This window comes from Convolutriloba macropyga, chromosome 1 (genome assembly GCF_964194025.1).
Source record: "Convolutriloba macropyga chromosome 1, txConMacr16.3, whole genome shotgun sequence".
NCBI classification, from domain to species: Eukaryota; Metazoa; Xenacoelomorpha; order Acoela; family Convolutidae; genus Convolutriloba; species Convolutriloba macropyga.
In genome coordinates this window covers 23,036,144-23,053,869 of record NC_134468.1, presented here as the reverse complement: position 1 = coordinate 23,053,869, position 17,726 = coordinate 23,036,144, and the positions used below count along the sequence as shown (strand labels likewise).

At 33.5% G+C, this 17,726-nt stretch overlaps 1 protein-coding gene across 4 annotated transcripts in view; it reads right to left on the bottom strand.

Annotated features, from left to right (window-relative positions):
• LOC142336675 (broad substrate specificity ATP-binding cassette transporter ABCG2-like) overlaps nucleotides 1-17,726 on the bottom strand; it is a 68,257-nt gene that overhangs the window by 27,853 nt on the left and 22,678 nt on the right. For all 4 annotated transcript variants that reach the window (XM_075385587.1, XM_075385594.1, XM_075385608.1 and 1 more), the window contains 4 exons: nucleotides 16,616-16,982; nucleotides 13,951-14,134; nucleotides 13,233-13,382; nucleotides 7,219-7,534 (listed from right to left, as the gene is read on the bottom strand). In XM_075385587.1, the coding sequence (XP_075241702.1) occupies nucleotides 7,219-7,534; nucleotides 13,233-13,382; nucleotides 13,951-14,134; nucleotides 16,616-16,982 (1,017 nt within the window). The remainder of the gene's footprint in view (nucleotides 1-7,218; nucleotides 7,535-13,232; nucleotides 13,383-13,950; nucleotides 14,135-16,615; nucleotides 16,983-17,726) is intronic.

Here is a 17,726-nt window from a genome sequence, read left to right as displayed (position 1 = left end):
TGGATTTTCATTACAACGTAATGAAAAAACAAACAGAGTGCAGTTTGCTGTATTCAGATACAGAGTCATTCGTATACAAAATTAAAACGAATAGTTTCTATGATGATTTGACGAAAAACTCTACCCTGAAAAAACACTTTGATCTCTCAAACTTCCCCAGCGACCACAAACTCTATGACAAAACGAATGCAAAGGTGGTGCTTAAGTTCAAGGACGAACTTGCAGGAACACCAATAGAAGAATTCTGTGCCCTTAAGCCTAAATTTTACTCGGTTGTTGCTAGTAATGGTGAAAACAAAATGTCGGCGAAAGGAACTAAAAAATTCGCGCAAGCCTAATTAAATCATGAAATGTTCAAAGAGACATTGGAGACGAGCAACGTAGTGAGACTTGAAAACATCAAAATATCAACACTTAAACATCAACTACAAACTGTGTGCTTGAACAAAATTGCCCTCTGCGCATACGACGACAAAAGATATATAAATACAGACAAAAAAACGACACTGCCCTTCGGACATTTTTCTTTGCGTGATGAATACGTTTCAAAAAAACTGTGTGCCGAAACCGACTGGGAAGACGAATTGAACGAACCCTATAAAGTGCTTGAACTTCCTGAAGGAGGGGAGGCCTCAGGCTGGTAAACACCCGATCCAGGTTTTCATCAGCCCTCGTACTCTAATGAAGAGTTGAATGATGTTATTGACCTTTCAAATTTATAGGAACAAAGTGATGAGTCTGACAAGGAAATCAATAACCCGTTCATTCTCAATGAAGCTGATGAAAACCCAGATTGCTGCTCTTTAAGCAGTGAGAATGCAACATTAGCCAGCATCAGCAACAAAAAGAAGCAAGCAACATTAAGCAATAACTTATTCAGAGAAATAGATAGTGTTGAATCTACTAACTCTTCAGAGGTAACACTCTCTGAAAATGAGGAATTGCCAGTAATCTCGATTAAACGTGCCCGTGCTTATATTGTAGATTCTGACACTGAGTAATCTGTTATTTTTCTTTGTATTGTAATAAGTACTTCTTTTATAGAACGGAAAATTTAAAAATACAAAGATAAATATTAATAATGATATTTTTATACAATTGGTGAGAAGAAAACTTACTTTAAGGAAATTTCCCAGTCCTCCTGTCGGATATTCTTTGCACTTTGCACCGACAAAAATTTTTCAAATGCTTCTCGAGCTCCTGTTTATAAAAAAAATTTTGCCTGCAGAAAGGGCAAATTTGGTCCAATATTTTCCCCGAAACAAGGGATCGAGAACAGTATAATGGGTTGGTTTCAAGAAATTTGTTGTGCTTTTTATGCTTGGTGAACTGAGGAAGAAAATAAATGGCTTCCTGACATCTTGAACAATATTTTATGTATCGGTTTTTGTGATTTTCTGTGAAATGTTTCAATTTTTCTTGAAAATTGTTGAAAGTGAGCTCACAAGTCTCACATTTGTGTCCTGGCGTTCTTTTTAATAGCTTCAAGTTTCACTTAGTTCGCTCTGTAGACGCAATACAATTGAGAGGAAATAGGAAATAGTCTCTTCAGAAGGCTCATTTTGGTGATTTAACATTTATCTCTACCTAACAGGCAGAAAAGAATTTATTCCAAACATTTGCCAAGAAACGGTTCAGTTCTAACACCGAGGGCCCTGCTTTATTCCCCTCACCAAATTTATACTTCCAAACTGCTTTCACAGCCATACATTTACTTTTATTATAATTGGAACACTTCATACACCGAAGCAAATTAATTTCAAAATCAATAAAACACACCGCACTAATTTAATTTTGTTTTGAAATTCAGTTTCCAAGAGCCCGCTTTGATTTAATTCCACATAAAATCCCCCACCGTAAACAAAACTTGACAAGTTTAAACAATCCCTACTTTCGAAAGCTCAATAAAAGTTCAAATTAGGCATATCAGCCCACTCATGCGCGCGGAAGGAAATATTCCAAACTCTCCAAATTTATTTCCCAAAGTTCACATAACATGAACTTACAATCCAAAAGATTGAAGTAGGTAAAACAATAAGACTCTCAAAGTTGCTTCAAAAGTACAAGAAATCAACTTTTACAGAGTGAAAGTTCTTGTAGGGGGGGTCCGGACCCCCCCCCCCCCTCCAGTAACATGGCAGATATGAATACTACTAACGTGAATCAAATTTGCTGGACACACGCTCCAGTTTAAGTTCGCTAGACAAGTATCAAATTGTTGATTTCAAATGACTCTCGCACTAGTGTAGGGATAAAGAATTAAAGTTAATTACCGATCAATTCAATGGTTTGAAGTAAGTAAAGAAACGCACAATGCATTGCTTATGGTAGCTGTCTTTGGGTGCAAAATGTCCAGCTACAAAAATTTTTTCTGAGAATCAAATTGAATTCTGCACAAATCAAGACGCGAGGGTCGTGAACGGTACTCAAAAACTAGGAGAAACTATCCCAAATTTAAAAATATTGCTCTACATTTTGAATACACTAGCTTTATTGGCTTCAAATACAATACTTTTTTGGCAAAAAGTTAAGTTTAAAAATGTCTACCAGGAAAAGCTGTTTTTAATCCCTGAAAAATGAAAAACATGAACTTTTGAGTAGGAGCAAATATTGATACATTTTTAAAAATAAGTGTCTGTTAATGTCTCTACAACTGACAAACATTTAATTGAAACTCGATATAAATTTTTGGTATTTTCAAAACAAAACATACATAGATCAGGCAAAAATTATCATTCTGTATAGTACATAGAATCAGATTGCCGAGTAATAGCCGCGAAATAGACTGTTGAGATCCCCTGTTCACAAAAAAATACACCAGAGATAATAAATGCAGATCAAAAAATAAACAATTTCTGCAAACAGAAAAACAATTTTCATTAAGATGACCCAAATACGATTTAATTTCTTTGTGTTGTTAACACCAACAGAATGGGACCAATCGCAGGCTTTTTTATCGCTTCGGAGCAAAAATTCCAAAGCTTCTCTTCAAAAAAATCTCTAGCTGCGAAAAATGTAAAGGTACCAAATCTACAAAATTGCATGAGCTTTGGTTTGGTCTAATCAGGTTTGCTTGATTTTTATAATTTGAACTGAAAATGTAGATTATTAGTAAATTTTGAAGAGAAATCATTCCAGGTTCAAGTAGTAATATCAAACAACAGTTTGGACAAAAGGTCCACAGTTTTGCAAGATCACAATATCAAGTTAGAATCTATTTGGGTCGCTAGAAATGAATCATTTACAATAGTTTCTTTTTCAATAGTTTTTCTTTGTATTGAAAATCAAATCTTTGTCGTTTCTTTGACCTTTAATGAACATTTGGTTGCTGATGAATTTGAAAATTAGATCAAGTCAGTTTTTGCTATGAATCATGTAAGAAAGCCAACTATTTCTTCCTTTCTTTTCTATATCAAATAGGAGAAACTAAGAATTAATGAGCTCCTTTCACATCATATTGCAGCCATATATGTTAATTTTCTTAAAATAATTATTTCAATAAAATAATTCTTAAAATAATTAATTACAAATTTTCTTTAAACAATTATTTCATGTTCTACTAGACTTCTTCTGATAAGTTGATTTTTCTCATGAAATAAATCAACTGGACATTACTTGTTTTTTAAAAAAGCAAATAATCATTGTGTCAACCGTCCATTGAGAGCAATTGATAAGAATTTCGCAGAAAAAAATTTAAAAGAGGCGTTGGTGCATTGAAATATATAATTTTGAACTGAAAAGCTCCACGTGAAGTTTTTCGGAGTTTTCTTAAGAATAGAACTGGCTAAATCTAAATGTTTAACATCCTTTGGCATTTTTTTGTGACATCTTAACTGGTAAAAGAGTCTAAATAAGTTTCAACTTAATCCCAGTTGGAAAAAAAACCGACAAATTGTCAAAATAATTGCGAAACAGATTTTCAATTTGCATGCTGTAGATTATGAAACGAAAGAGAAAAATGTCTTCGCTGGAGTTGCCGATGCGATCTATTTAAGCTATTTATGAACTCAATTGTTTTTTAGGTTGAAGTACTTTCAAACCATGAAAGGGTTCTTATCTGCCCACTCGTAAAGCCATAATTTCATGGGATTCTGGGAGATGGGATATTAGGAGAAAACTCGATTAGGCGAACGAAATTTTGTAGCGAATAGTCAAAAATCCTGAAATAATGTTTTGTGGAAATTAGGCGATCAGCAATTAAAAATCCAGTCGATGTTAAAGAGGTTGTCAATTGTAGCTAACAATCGTCCTTACACGCAAAGCAATTGCTAATATTACATGCAAAATGCATCAGTGTTTTCAATATTCTGCATCTCTTTTAATGTACTCATTGTCATCGCGGCAAATGATTTTGATTTTAACAAACAGTAAAGAGGGAAAAAATATTTAAAATAATTTGATGTAAATACTTTAGAACAACTGGTTGCAAAAAAGCATGAAAAATTAAAAGTGTTGGTGTTGAATTACATCTTGAAAATAATAAGTTAATTGTTATCGTCACTTCATTACACTATTACCCAGCGGACATTGCAGTACCTCCTTTAAGTGTTTTAATTGGAATTCGCTTAATTTCCACCAAACCTAATTGCGAAAATTTCTTTCGTCTAGTCGAGTTTTCGCCTAATATCCTTCGCCCCTGAAATTTCGTCACAGCTATTGATTGTATCAAGTGGATGCTAGCAAATATAAACAGTTAAAGAGTGAAAAAAAGTTTAAAAATGCTTTTGAAGTTTGCGGTGTGAAGAAACTGAAAACCAAAAAATGACCGTCTGACTATCAAACATAGCCGGTAAATTACTGGAAACAACTCGAAGAGTCGTGCAATAAAATTACTCTTATCTAACACTAGCAATTTCAGAATTACGAAAAAAAAATCAGAAAGCAAAATACAGTTTGAAAAAAAACTTTTGAAAGAAAATCATATTTTACTGAGAAAATTGGGTAAGTAGAGGTGTGGTGGTGTGCAAAGCTAGTGGGGAGGGAGGTTAAGTTAGATAGGTTGGAGGGACTTATTGTTCCGGCACCTCTTCAGGGGGGAGGAACTATGTAGCCAAATGGTTTTTTTTTGTACAGTCAATTTTGACCGATCGATAAATTCATCGTAGAGATTTGTTAGTGGTATCATTAAAAAAACCGTCCTATCTAGAATATGGTATTTAAAAAAACGATTTTTTTTATTGTCGTTTTCGGTTTTCGAGAACGAGTTATCGTGGTATAAATGTTTGTGAATATGGCGTTATTTTTATTCACATTTTCCGGAAGTTTTGAAAAATTTTCGTCAATTTTGCTAAAATATGTAAAAATTGTTACCAATAGTACTGTTGATTTTTTTCAAAGACAAAAAAGCCTCTTTGACTGTTTTGATTTAATTTGTCAGTGCTAAAATTTTGGCTAAATAATTTAACACTCAGCATCTTTCATCAAAAATGTTTCATTTTTAAACAAACAATGGATCAAGAAACTTTGTCACTATTTTCCATTTAATATGGTCAAGTTGTAGCTTACTGTCAGCAAAAAAGAATGCTACTTCTTCCTGTTATCTCTACTAATGCAAAATTTGTTTTTTTGCTGTTTTACGCGTTAACTTATGGTTTTCCTGCTTTGATACTACTAGAAGTCACAATTTCTTTGTTTTCAGGTATTGGCCCGTTTTTCAGGTTTTTTTTCTGATTTTGTCACATTATCATATCATTAGACATTCACAATTTACATTATTGGCGTTCAAAAAAGGCATAATTGAACATATAAGAGTCATTAAAGGCACAGATTATAATTTTAACGGCTTTGGCCCCCTTTTTCAAAGAATTTAAATAACTTTTTTACAGTTGTCTTTATCTGTCGTTTCAAAAATAAAAAAATTTTAACTTCGTATTCTTGTTAAATTTTGTGTATTTGTTAACTAGTCTCGTTTTTTACTGGTCACATAAGACCGTATTGTTATCGATGGAAGCTGCAAGTGTACAAAATCTAATGTTTTTAATGTTTTGAGTTTTGTCTATATTTGACAATCTTATTGTAGGAGTAAGACATATTCTGATTAATTACAGGTCTCAAGTGCTTCCTTTGGACGAATAAATGAACCTATTTTTATTTTGTGGCCAGTGGCTTTCATTAAATTGAAATTAATTTCTACAAATCTTTTTTTTTCTAATTCTTTTCAAATTAATTACAAAAGTATTAAATATTATTGCCCTTTTTTCTCTTTTTTGTCTGCTTGTTACCTATTCTCTATAGAGAAAAGTTGCCTACTACGTTATTGGCGTTCGAGGAAGACTCAGTTAAACATACTTTGAGGGGCAAAATATGGTTTTACGGCTTCGACAGCGTTTTCTCGCAAGTTTTAATTGAATTTTTTTTGGTTGTCTCTTTTTCTTGTGCAATTTGTAATTGCATCAAAGAATTAAATAACGACAGGTCTATATGCCCTCTAAAACAGGCGTATGTGATCAACAAGTTTGATGTTTTCAATTGCTATTTAAAGGTTTTCTTTTCTTTAAAATTATTTGTTGTAAAAAACATAAGCCAATTTTTTTTTTATTTTTGCTGTTTTTTCTCTTTTTTTTCTATTTGATACTGAGATTTATTATGGAGTTGTCCCATATCTTTTTTAGTAAATTATAAAATGATTGTTTAGTCTCAGTTTTATCTAACCCTATTTTAACCTAGTTAATAAGTTTTTTTAAATTGAATTTAAGTTTTGGATTTAATTATTGTTTGTTGTTATTGTTGTTTGATTTTGTCGTTCGTCTTGTCTTGTGTTCTCAAAAATGGCTGATCCCATCAATCTAACGCGGCATTTTGTACTCCACTGAGTTATTTGCGTTGGAGGCGATCTTTTTGTTCATGCACATTTTTTTGTTGAAAAACACTTTATTTTTTGGGGGTTTTCTATCTGTTACTTTAGTAGACATTTATGCCAAAAAAACGGATGAGCGGGGTCGGAACTTTATGTGTGAATGCACAATACCGAGCCTCCTTGTATGGGATCGAATTTCTCGAAATGACCTTTTCACCTTCCATTTTTTGAAAACGGAAGTCAACGTTCTAAAACAGAAATCAAATTTCAAGTAATGACTTCAGCTTAAAAAAACTTTTAGAATCTCAATACTTATCTTCGAGTCGTAAAAACCATATCGAACACTATATAGATGCGTCTAGCTTCGCAGTGATAACAAATTATTGCAAATGTATCTGCGAACGGAAACTTGACATCATTACCTCTATTTTCAAAATAGCTTCTGGCATTGGAGGCCATCCCATGATAGGCTAATCGTCCATCAACTGTAAGCAATGTCAAATTGTCCAATTTCTTAAAAATAGCGTATCTTGGCTGGTGAAGAGACATGATAATTGTCCGTCCGTTCTCATTGGCCACTTTCGTGAGACAATTAACGATTTCATTGGCTGAAAAACTGTCCAATCCAGTTGTGGGCTCATCAAGTAGCAGGATTTGAGGTTCTAGAAGTAGCTCCATTGCAATGCATGTGCGTTTCTTTTCACCAGTTGAAACTCCGCGAATTAAGAAGTTCCCAATCTAAATCAATTTTTCATCAATTTTGGACTAAAATTAACACTTGTTTTGGGTGTTTTAAATCAGTTATCAATATAGCTAGCTATCTGTGAGCTTGCAACAGAAAAGTTTTCTAAAAGATTTTTCAATGATATGTCAAGAGAGTTTGTAATGATTCAAATGAGACCAATTGTCATTTGGGAAAAGTCAAGGAGTTCTTCTCGCACTCCGATCACTACTTAGGTCGGTGATTGACTGTAAGCTAATCATCATCATTTCCAGTGTGCCTTACCCCATGAATCTGTAAACAAGCGCTATACTGTTCACTCTTTCATCACCATCACTACGTTAACGCAATTTAGTCACAATGATTTGATAATATGTTTACATCGCTTTCAACATTACCAATTGCGTCTTCTAAAAGACTCGAAAAGAGGCCTTTATTGCTGATTGTTAATTCTTCGATCTCTTAGAAAAACTCTTAGAAGCATTTTCAGCAATGATACTTCTTTTTTAGTAATGTCCTATACCCAATACAATTTGCCATTTCACTGCAACCAAAGTATGACTCCATTATTAAAAAGAAAAACCACTTTAAACTGAGAGTTGATTTCCAGAACCATAGGAAAAGAATTCGGAGAAACACAGAAATATCAGACAAAAAACAAAGAATAATAAGTATGCTGAAAAATGTAGTATCTATTATTCTATTATGGCACTGAAAAAACTTTAAAATTCAACATGATACAACTTAGACGTCTGAGTTTTCAAAATTCTAAACCCCTAACAAATATGGTCTTCTATTAAAATTATTTTTATCACAATGTAGAAGGAAAATGTAGATGAAAAATTTGGTAGTTGTCCAAAAAATTACAGAAATGAAAGGTACATTTTTGTTCCCTTGAAGGGTTTTGACATAGTACAAAACATTTTAAGACATTGACGTACAATCTCCATTGAAAAAAGCACGGTGTTAATATTCAACAGTTTGTCTAATGGCTTTAAACAAAAGCCAGAAGACAAAAGAAAAACCAATATAGAAAGATTATTATCAATTGTCTCTTTATCTATCTGTCAAAAATATAGGTCGTATTTTAAACAACAAAAATTTACACAAAAAGCTACTTTCCTCTTCTAACTAACGAAATACTTAGTTAAACCGAAAACAAAACAAAACAGAACCAACTAACATCGATGGAATTGTCCTCAAACTTCCAAGTCGTAACCATCTAGGGTTTAGGAATGGTAAAATTAGGGCGTGCATGGTGATGGGGGGATTGAGAGCCTTCATTCAAACTCTTAGATTAGGAACCACCTTTTACAATACCTTTTAAGTGTACCCATGCTCAAAACAGTTTCGATGAAACTAGTAGGGCGTAGGTGAACTGCTCAGTCACTTCATAACCTCAGGGTGTTGCCTGCTGATCCTGTTTTATATGAGAACGAAATGTTAAGACCTTCATAGGAAAACTCGGCCAAGCAAAAAATTGCACTAAAAGAGACCAAAAGACTAATACAACTGCAACAAATTTTGATTGAGAAAGTTTGAAAATGCCTAAAATCTGCTTAAAGGAAAAGTGAACTCTAAAGCAACAAAGAGGTTCCGAGAGTGTGTGCAACAAAATTTAACGTTCTCTTCGTCGTTTTTGCTTTACGAATAAAAAACAAGGCCATAACAACCCAACAAGCCCTGTGATTACACATATAAAATTAAAGAATAGAAAAATGGCATAAGCATAAACTTGAGAATATTTAATCTGATCGCTCGGATTTTTTTTTGCAAAAATTAGCAAACATTTTGTTTTCTGCTTGTAGAAAAAAATTAACAATTTCCACAAATTCGCTCCCGAAATTTGTTTTTAACCCAAAAAAGCAAATATCCGGAAGTTTGTTGATCAATGAAAACTATGGCAAATGAATTTTGGCAACTGACTGAATGACTGAATACAAATCAACACTAGTCAAGTTCTTAATATATATTTAAAACAAGGCGGCTCGGTAATGTGCGACGTCACATAAGGTTCCGACCCCGCCCATCCACAATTTTGGCATAATTGTCTACCAAATGAGGAACAGATAGAAAAACCCAAAAATTATTTTTTGTGAATCCCGAAAAAGCCCAAGTCTTTTCCAAAAAATTCTGTATGAACGATAAGATAGTCTTCCAAGCAAATAATTCAGTGGAGTAAACATTAATGCATTAGATGGCTGTAATATCTCAATATTAAGAAAGCGAGTCAAGACGAACAGCAAAATCAAACAACAACAACAACAACAAACATTAATTACATCAAAAAATTTATGTCCCTCTTAAAAACTAAATTTAATAGCAAAGTCAACATACCGTCGGATAAACCTAAAACTAAACAAAAATAACTTATAAATCACCAGAAAACATATGCAACCAGTCCATAAAATGGTTTGGTAACAATTATACAAAAAAGAACAAAAACAGTAGGTAAAAAAATTAACTTATTTTTTTGAAACAGTTAACTTCAAAGTAATAAATTCCATTAGGAATCAATTAAAATTACCACAAATTTATGATTACCACTGCTTCTATAGAAGGGCATTAGGACCTGTCCTTATTCATTTTTTAAAGCGGCTAAAAAGAACAACAAAGAACAAACAAAATTTCAATTGAAACTTGCCAGAAAACGCTGTCAAAACAGTCAAGCCAAATTTTGGCACACAAAATATATTTGATCGCGCCTTCTTCAAACAGTTATAATGTAGTACGTGAACATTCATTAGTAAGACTAGGTAACAAGTAGACAAAAAAAGCGAAGTGCTAAAGTATGTAATACTTTTGATTTTTTTTTCGAAACATTCATTATCATAAAAGAGATTACATTCAATATTACATTCAATATCATTACATTCAATATCATATTACATTCAATATCATAAAAGGCATTAATTACAAAAGAGCTATTTAAATCGGGTCGTTTATTCGTGAAAAGGAAGCCCTCGAGACCTGTAATTATCCAGAATATTTCCTGCATCAACAAAAAGAACGTCAAATATGACAAAAATCAAATTAATTTACTTTTTTTGTGAAAAACCGATGTCGAAGCCAGTAAGGTCATAGCAAATTCTTTAGAAAAAAGATTTTGGGACACCAATCCCTTTTATTCCCTTGACACCCAAAATGTCATATTTGACCTGTAATTAACTAACGAGATTAGGTAACAAAAAGAAATATAAAAAAAACAAAGTTGCGAAATTAAAAAGTTTTTTTTTCAAAATTTTGGAAAACGATTGTATTCAAAGTCATGAAAGCCATCAGCTATCTATTAATATCAGAATATCGGTTCTTCTGTTCTTCCATGAAAAGCCAATGAAAGCTATCACTATACAGGAAATTTCATACGACCGAACCGACAAATCATAAATGACAGTTAGAGACAAAATAAATTTAAAAAGTCGAGGCCGTTAAAACGATGATATATATCTTTCAGGATTTTATTATGTTCAATTGTGCCTTATTTTGAATGGAAATAAGGTGACATGAGAACTGTCAATAATCTGATAATGTGACAAAATTAGAATACGTGAAAAACTGGCAAATATCAAAACAAACAAAAATCTGAAACCTTGTCGTATCAAAGCCAGAAAACAATAACTTCAGGCTTAAAACTGCAACCGAGATTAAATTTTAAATCAGTATGAAAAAAAAGCAGTCTTTCTTTGCTGACACTAAGCTGGAAGTTGTACAAATTAAGAAAAAATAGAGGAAAAAATACTTAAGCCATTATTTATTGAAAAGTCAATTATTTTTAAAAAAGAAACGACCATAAACTTTCAATTAAAAAACTAAATGCATTAGCTTGGAGCTGCTTAGCAAGCGAATTGGTCGGACCTATCACTCCTGAGCTTTGATTTGATATGTTCTGCTCTTTATTATTAATAAAATTTTTTTTTAAAAAAAAAGACCGACTGATTACAACCCGATTTTTTCGGATTGTAACAGTCCAAGAATGGCCCATAACTAGCCCTGTAAATACTTATTGTCAGTTAGGAACAATTGATTTTTCGAATGTTGTAGATATAGATAATTTGTTAGTTAAAAACTCAAAATAAAATCTGCATTTTTGATAATCAACGAGTAAAGTTAGCAAAAAACGGCAAAGTTTTAACTACAGTGCACTCTCAGCGGACTCTGAAGTAGAAATAGCCCCCCTCTGAGTCTACAAAGATTGTATGAGTGTTGTTTGGGGGTTTACTGTCGGCAAATTTAATCAAAGTGGACAAAAGTAGCTTATTTCGTGCTGTTTTTGATGAAAAAGGCTAAATTTTGAAATGTTTATCCAGATTTTTTGACCAAAAAAATGAAATCAAAACAATCAACAATGCTTTTTCGTCTTCAAAAATAAAATCAACGACACTATTTATAAAAATTATAACAAATTTTAGCAAAATTGACGAAAATTTAGGCAAAAATTCCGGAAAATGTGAATAAAAACAACGTGAATTCACTCTTCTTTTCTCAGAAGTTTAAACCTCGATAACTCCCTGTAAAAAACGAAAATTAAAAAAACTTTTTATTTCCATATTCTACGCTGGACGAGCTTTCTAATGATACCAGTCTCAACTCTCTACGATGAATATATCGAGCGGCGAAAATTCACGGAACAAAAAAAAAACCCAGTTGAGTATATAGTTCCTCCCCCCCTCAAGAGGGTCGGAACAATTAATCAAAAAAGGGTGACTCCGTGATGACCTGCAAAAACGCAAACAAACTGCAGTGGAATACACAACGTGGATAAATTTTTCACAATATCACCAGTATATGAGTTGTGAAATTTAAATGGGAAAATGTTGCAAAAAATGGTGATTTGCTTGAAACGTTGTGATAAAATGAAACTAATTAACTTTCTACACCAGTAAAGGTAATAAAAATGGGACCCTAAACTTCCCAAAATTGTATTGCACGTTATGAACAGACACTTAATGCCCTAGAGTTTTTCTAGCTTACCCCGTTTATGAGGACAAAAATAAAAGTCCGCATCCACATAAAACCAGTCGCGCGCAAAATCGCTTGAGAAAATGGCCAACTTTGACCACAAAACTTTTTTTGTGAGCAGATAGAAAGTTTAAAAAAATGGTAAAATTAGCTAAAAGCTAGCAACACTTAAACCGCGATAACTATTTCAAAAAGATGAAGCTCAAAAAACCATTCAATTAAATATTACACTGTCTGTGGGCTTTCTAAATATACCACTTGAATCGTTGTACGTTTATACATTTAGATCGGTCAAAATTGTCAGAAGAAAATATAACTTTTTAAGTATGCAGTCCCTTATTAATTGGAGTCGGAACAATTAAATGAAAATTTTGATGTGGAATGGGACATTACACGAAACCAAACAATGTTTTTATCGACAAATGACCAATATAATTATTGTAGTTAGGCAAAAGTTTGCGTTTGCATCAGACGACTGGCAGTTTTCAGTCGTTAAAATGAACCTAGATAATTCCATTCACATTTCAAATAACCCATTTCTTAACAACCATTCATGCAAATCATACACTATAGTTTTTTTCCACGCTTTGTATAAATACTAAAAGTTATGTTAAAATATCGGATGGTTTTCCTGAAGTTTTTGGAACTTTTTTAATAGCAAGGAATTTTGCATGAACCTTTATGACTACCAAGAATCATATATGATTGCCAGAAAACGTGTTTATAAAATCTTGTAACATATGTTATGTGTCTCACCAATGTGTCCTGACACCTCTCCAAGTGGAGTAATTCAATCATGCGGTCCACAGCTGAGTACTTCTCCACTGAAGTCTTGCCCACCATTCGCATGTTGGCAGAGAACATGAGGTTCTCACGCACTGTCAGGAATTCGGACAGGTTGTCGTCCTGAAAACAATTTATCATTGATGAAGAAATAACTATTGCCCCAGTAGCTTTCAAAGGGTTCTTACTATAAATCAACATTCAATTAATTTGTTGCTTAATACTGCTGTAAAAGTGTGGGCTTGATAGCGGAGAACCGTGTCCGTGTGCTCATCTTAATGCTCCTTATCAGTACGTCCGAGTATAATCATCACATAAAATAGTCACTTGAGTTTGTGATTTAAAACAGTTATCGGGGTCATAATTTTGTGCGAAACGAACAGACGAGAAGCCATTTAACCGAACAAAGAAAGTATAGCAAATGATCAGTAAGAAAAACGGTATCAAGTAATGCGTTCAGTATACGTTTTTAATACTCAAAAACGCGCCAATTTTTCAGTTGTTGAATTTTACAAAATAGCAAATGGTTGAAAAATATGGTTTTTGAAAATTGACTATGATCTCAACTGACACAAACGTATCCATGATGCAACCACAGTTGTTGTCCATAAATAATATATTTTTGAATACAGAAGATAGAGAATTCTTGCAACAAATTATACAATAATTTAAAGAGCCTAGTCTGTGTTACCTGTGGCACGTAGGCTGATATGGCTCTGAAGGAAGGACCAGAGATGGGGTTTCCATTGACCAGAATGTGTCCAGATAGATACTTTTTCTGCATTGGTTTATGACACGCAATCAAATCCAGAATGGTAGTCTTCCCGCAGCCAGAGGGACCCAGTATTCCATTCACTCCCGGCTCAAAGTGTAGTCTGATAAATGGCAAGTTTATGATCAAAACTACCGATCATTAGAGAAATCGATATGAAAAATAGAAATCAAATGACATTTTTGACAATCAAGATACTGTTATTTATGGGGTAAAAATAAATTAATAAACATAATCGACTAACGTCAGAAGAATTGCTCTAAGAGGACAGACGACCGAATAGCTTCGGTAGTAGTCAGCTTAGGAGGCTAGCGATAGGGGGTGCATTGATGGGAGGAGTGGGGAGTCAACAGGAACGAGGCGTTGGACGCTGGGGGGGGGGGTGTTGGTAGAGGTGCGGAGGTGTCAGGAGAGGGGAGTTCCAAATCGCCAAAAACTGCCCTTTACACCATGATCCTATGTATTCTCAGCAGCTTCAATTAATTGAACAGGTCAAACTAGCAGAACTCTCAGAGAGCTCTTCAGAGACTTTATGCCCGCCGGAAATTACCTGCTTATCCCGTTAAAAGGTCAGATGAAAAATGGATTCAGAAAAATACGCAAAATAGTGTAAAAACTGAAGCTCTACCTTCGTCTACAAAACAAGTGCTTTCTATGATAAAACATTTGGCAATTCAGAACAGCAGGAATCAAAAAATGTATCTCCATTGAGAGTGCACGAAAATGTCAACAAAATATTGTACGCTCATTCTTGAGGACTCAGAAGATATAGTTCAATTAAATTGCAAAAAAGAAATGGAAAAAAATTACATAAAATAGTAATTAATGCCCAAAAAAACTATAATTTGAAACAACAGGTCAAAAATGTTTCAGAAATGTATGAGATATTTTGGAGCAAAAAATCAGTCATGCACGAATCAAAAATAGTGAAACACTTGTTATATCACAAATATATGTTGTCCTAGCTGTAAACCATATCATTTTATGTATTGCTTTAATTTGCAGGGAAAATTATTGAGATTAGCATTAGCATTTATTATTAGCATATTTAGCAATTATTAGCATTTTGTCTATCCCAAACAATTGCGTATCCATAAAACAAAACTGAGCAGCTATCAATTTGTTTCAAGTGAACAAACATCAAGCACTGACGTAAAAAAGCAGTTAAAAAATTTCATAATAAAGATAGTTAGAAAATAATTTATTTACTGCTTAAAATGAGATGAATTGACTATATAAAAAAATTCTTTGAAAAATTGGAAAAGTTTAGAAATCAACGAAAAACTTTTGAAAAACAAGAGTTGCAAAAACACGCGCAACTGTTGGGCTTTTGGAAGAAACACTAAAATGCTCTTCTATGATCGCTCTGATCACTCACAGGCCTGTACAGAATATCCAACCCTATTTATTTAGTACAGAAATTCTCAATGAGGAACTCCTTTAAATTTTACAATTTTAGAAACAATCGACACTTTTTGTGTCTAAATTTAAATGTAAGCAATAGTCGTACAGGAATCTAAAATTAAAAACATTTTCAGTTTCTTCAAAAAGTTTTGGGGACATTTTCAATGATTTTTGAGTAAATATACTTCCATCAATTTTTGAGAACCACACTTTTGTGACTTAGTATCATTGTTCGTATCGTCCAAAAAATTGTCAATGGATCTTTTGTTTCTCTTTTTTTGCTGAGCCCCTATTTGTTCTCTATAATAAAGATTTAATTAAAATGATTAACACTGAAATCATTGGTACTGGTCCTGTGTATTATTGATCTCTGGATCAGATCAAACCGGCATAAAAAATTTTATTTTTTCTAGAATTTGAATTTTTCCCCATATATGAGAGTAATTTCCATTAATCTAAACTACTGATCAACTTTTCACGACAAAGAAACTATGTCCTGGGAACGCAAAGACAAATCTTTTTTAAATGTTTTTTTCAACGAACTGTTGTTGACTTGTGGCAATAGCAATTGTTTGGCAAAATTGTTAAGGGCAAAAAATGTTGTCCCTATTACGCTGATGTAGCTTCGACATTTTTGCCTGTTTAATCTCAATGCTTTAAATTCGTACAACTCTTGTCATATAAAAAAATTGGAAACAGACGTGCATCGCATAGCTCTTTGATTGTACCATTGAAATGCACTTGATAGTTCTGGCAATCAAAAACTTGCGAGTACGCCGGTAGAGCCGAAAAGGAGCAGAGCCGAATGTTATAAATGCGATTTAGAGCCAAATTTTTCCCGTGCTATGATTGGTTGATCTTAAACTCGTTAATTTAGGGGTAGTATTTTACAAAATAGCGTAACGAAGGTCTATCCGTCGTCTCAACCTCCCCCCGGCCACAGAGCGGCCGAGTGAAGCGCAACCCGACCGCACACCATAGATAATAAAGCGACGACAACTAATTAATTCGCCATTTGACATTAGCTGTACTTCAATTTAAAACAATTAGAATATGTTGGCAATTAAATTTTTAGCATTCGGCTCTAATTCTCACTTTTTTCATCCGGCTCTGCGCCCCTTAGGCTCTAATTCCTAGCTCCAACAATTTGCCATATTTTGAGAAATTTAATGAAACTTACGATATATTGTGCAGTATTTGCTTCTTCTTTGACTTCCAATATGCTTTCACGGAGTAATTGACGTCTACCAAGCTGACAGAGTAACAATTCTCATCGACAAAACCCGGGAGGCGTCGGTTCGAGTCCAACCCATTCCTGTGATTTTCCACATTTTTTCTGCTGAGTGAGATTTCGTCCTGTGATACATCGCTGTCTTCTTTAGTGTACTTTGAGCTGTTATGAGAACTGATGATGCCATTACTGTGTTTTACGCCATTGAGTTCTTCGTGGTTTGTTTGCTCGACATCTCCGTCTTGTACAGTCATGTCAGCTTCTTCTAGAAGGTTCTGACTTTCGAGGTGATTAAGTTGACGTAAACGTGCTCTCGCTAAATACAAGCAAATTATTTATTTTTTGGTTCCTTTATCCGTAAAAAATAAAAGTAACTATTGTCTATTTTCCAGAACTGGATAATTTATAAAAGAAATGCTTTCTAGACAAATAAATAAAAGACTGTAAAATCTAAGTGAACTTTCCAGCAAAAATAACTTTCATTGCATGTGACGTATAGATTTATTTACAATCTAGAAGACCAAGATTTCATTTAGAAAGAAATTCTATATATTTAACTTTTTTTAGAACAGAAAAAAAACGAAAGTGAAATAACTACGTAACTTTCTATAAACGTTGTGATAAGTATTCGTATGCACTTGAAAAATTTCGCAGTAAATTGAATTGCTTGCAGACAGTTATTAACATTGGGGTAAAATCTGGCTTAGTTCTCGAAAGAGAAAAATATTTTGCAAGCGACTTATAAATGTCACATTTGAATCCATCACCCGCTGTGCTTCTTATTTATAGTCAAGCCCCGGACTTATGTTGATAAGTTGTACGTGCTCTTACGTGAATGGAATGCGCACACGTGAATAAAATGTATACATACACACGCACGTGAACAAAATGCATGCGAACGCACGCACGTGAACAAAACCATGTATCAATTCATTCCCTCAAATTTCCCAATGCAATCGTATGTACCAATGGTTAGAGTAGCGGTTGGAAGTGTGAATTAATCTACGGAAAATGCAAAATGTTTCCCTTTATTCACTCGACACTGCAGTAGACGTACTAT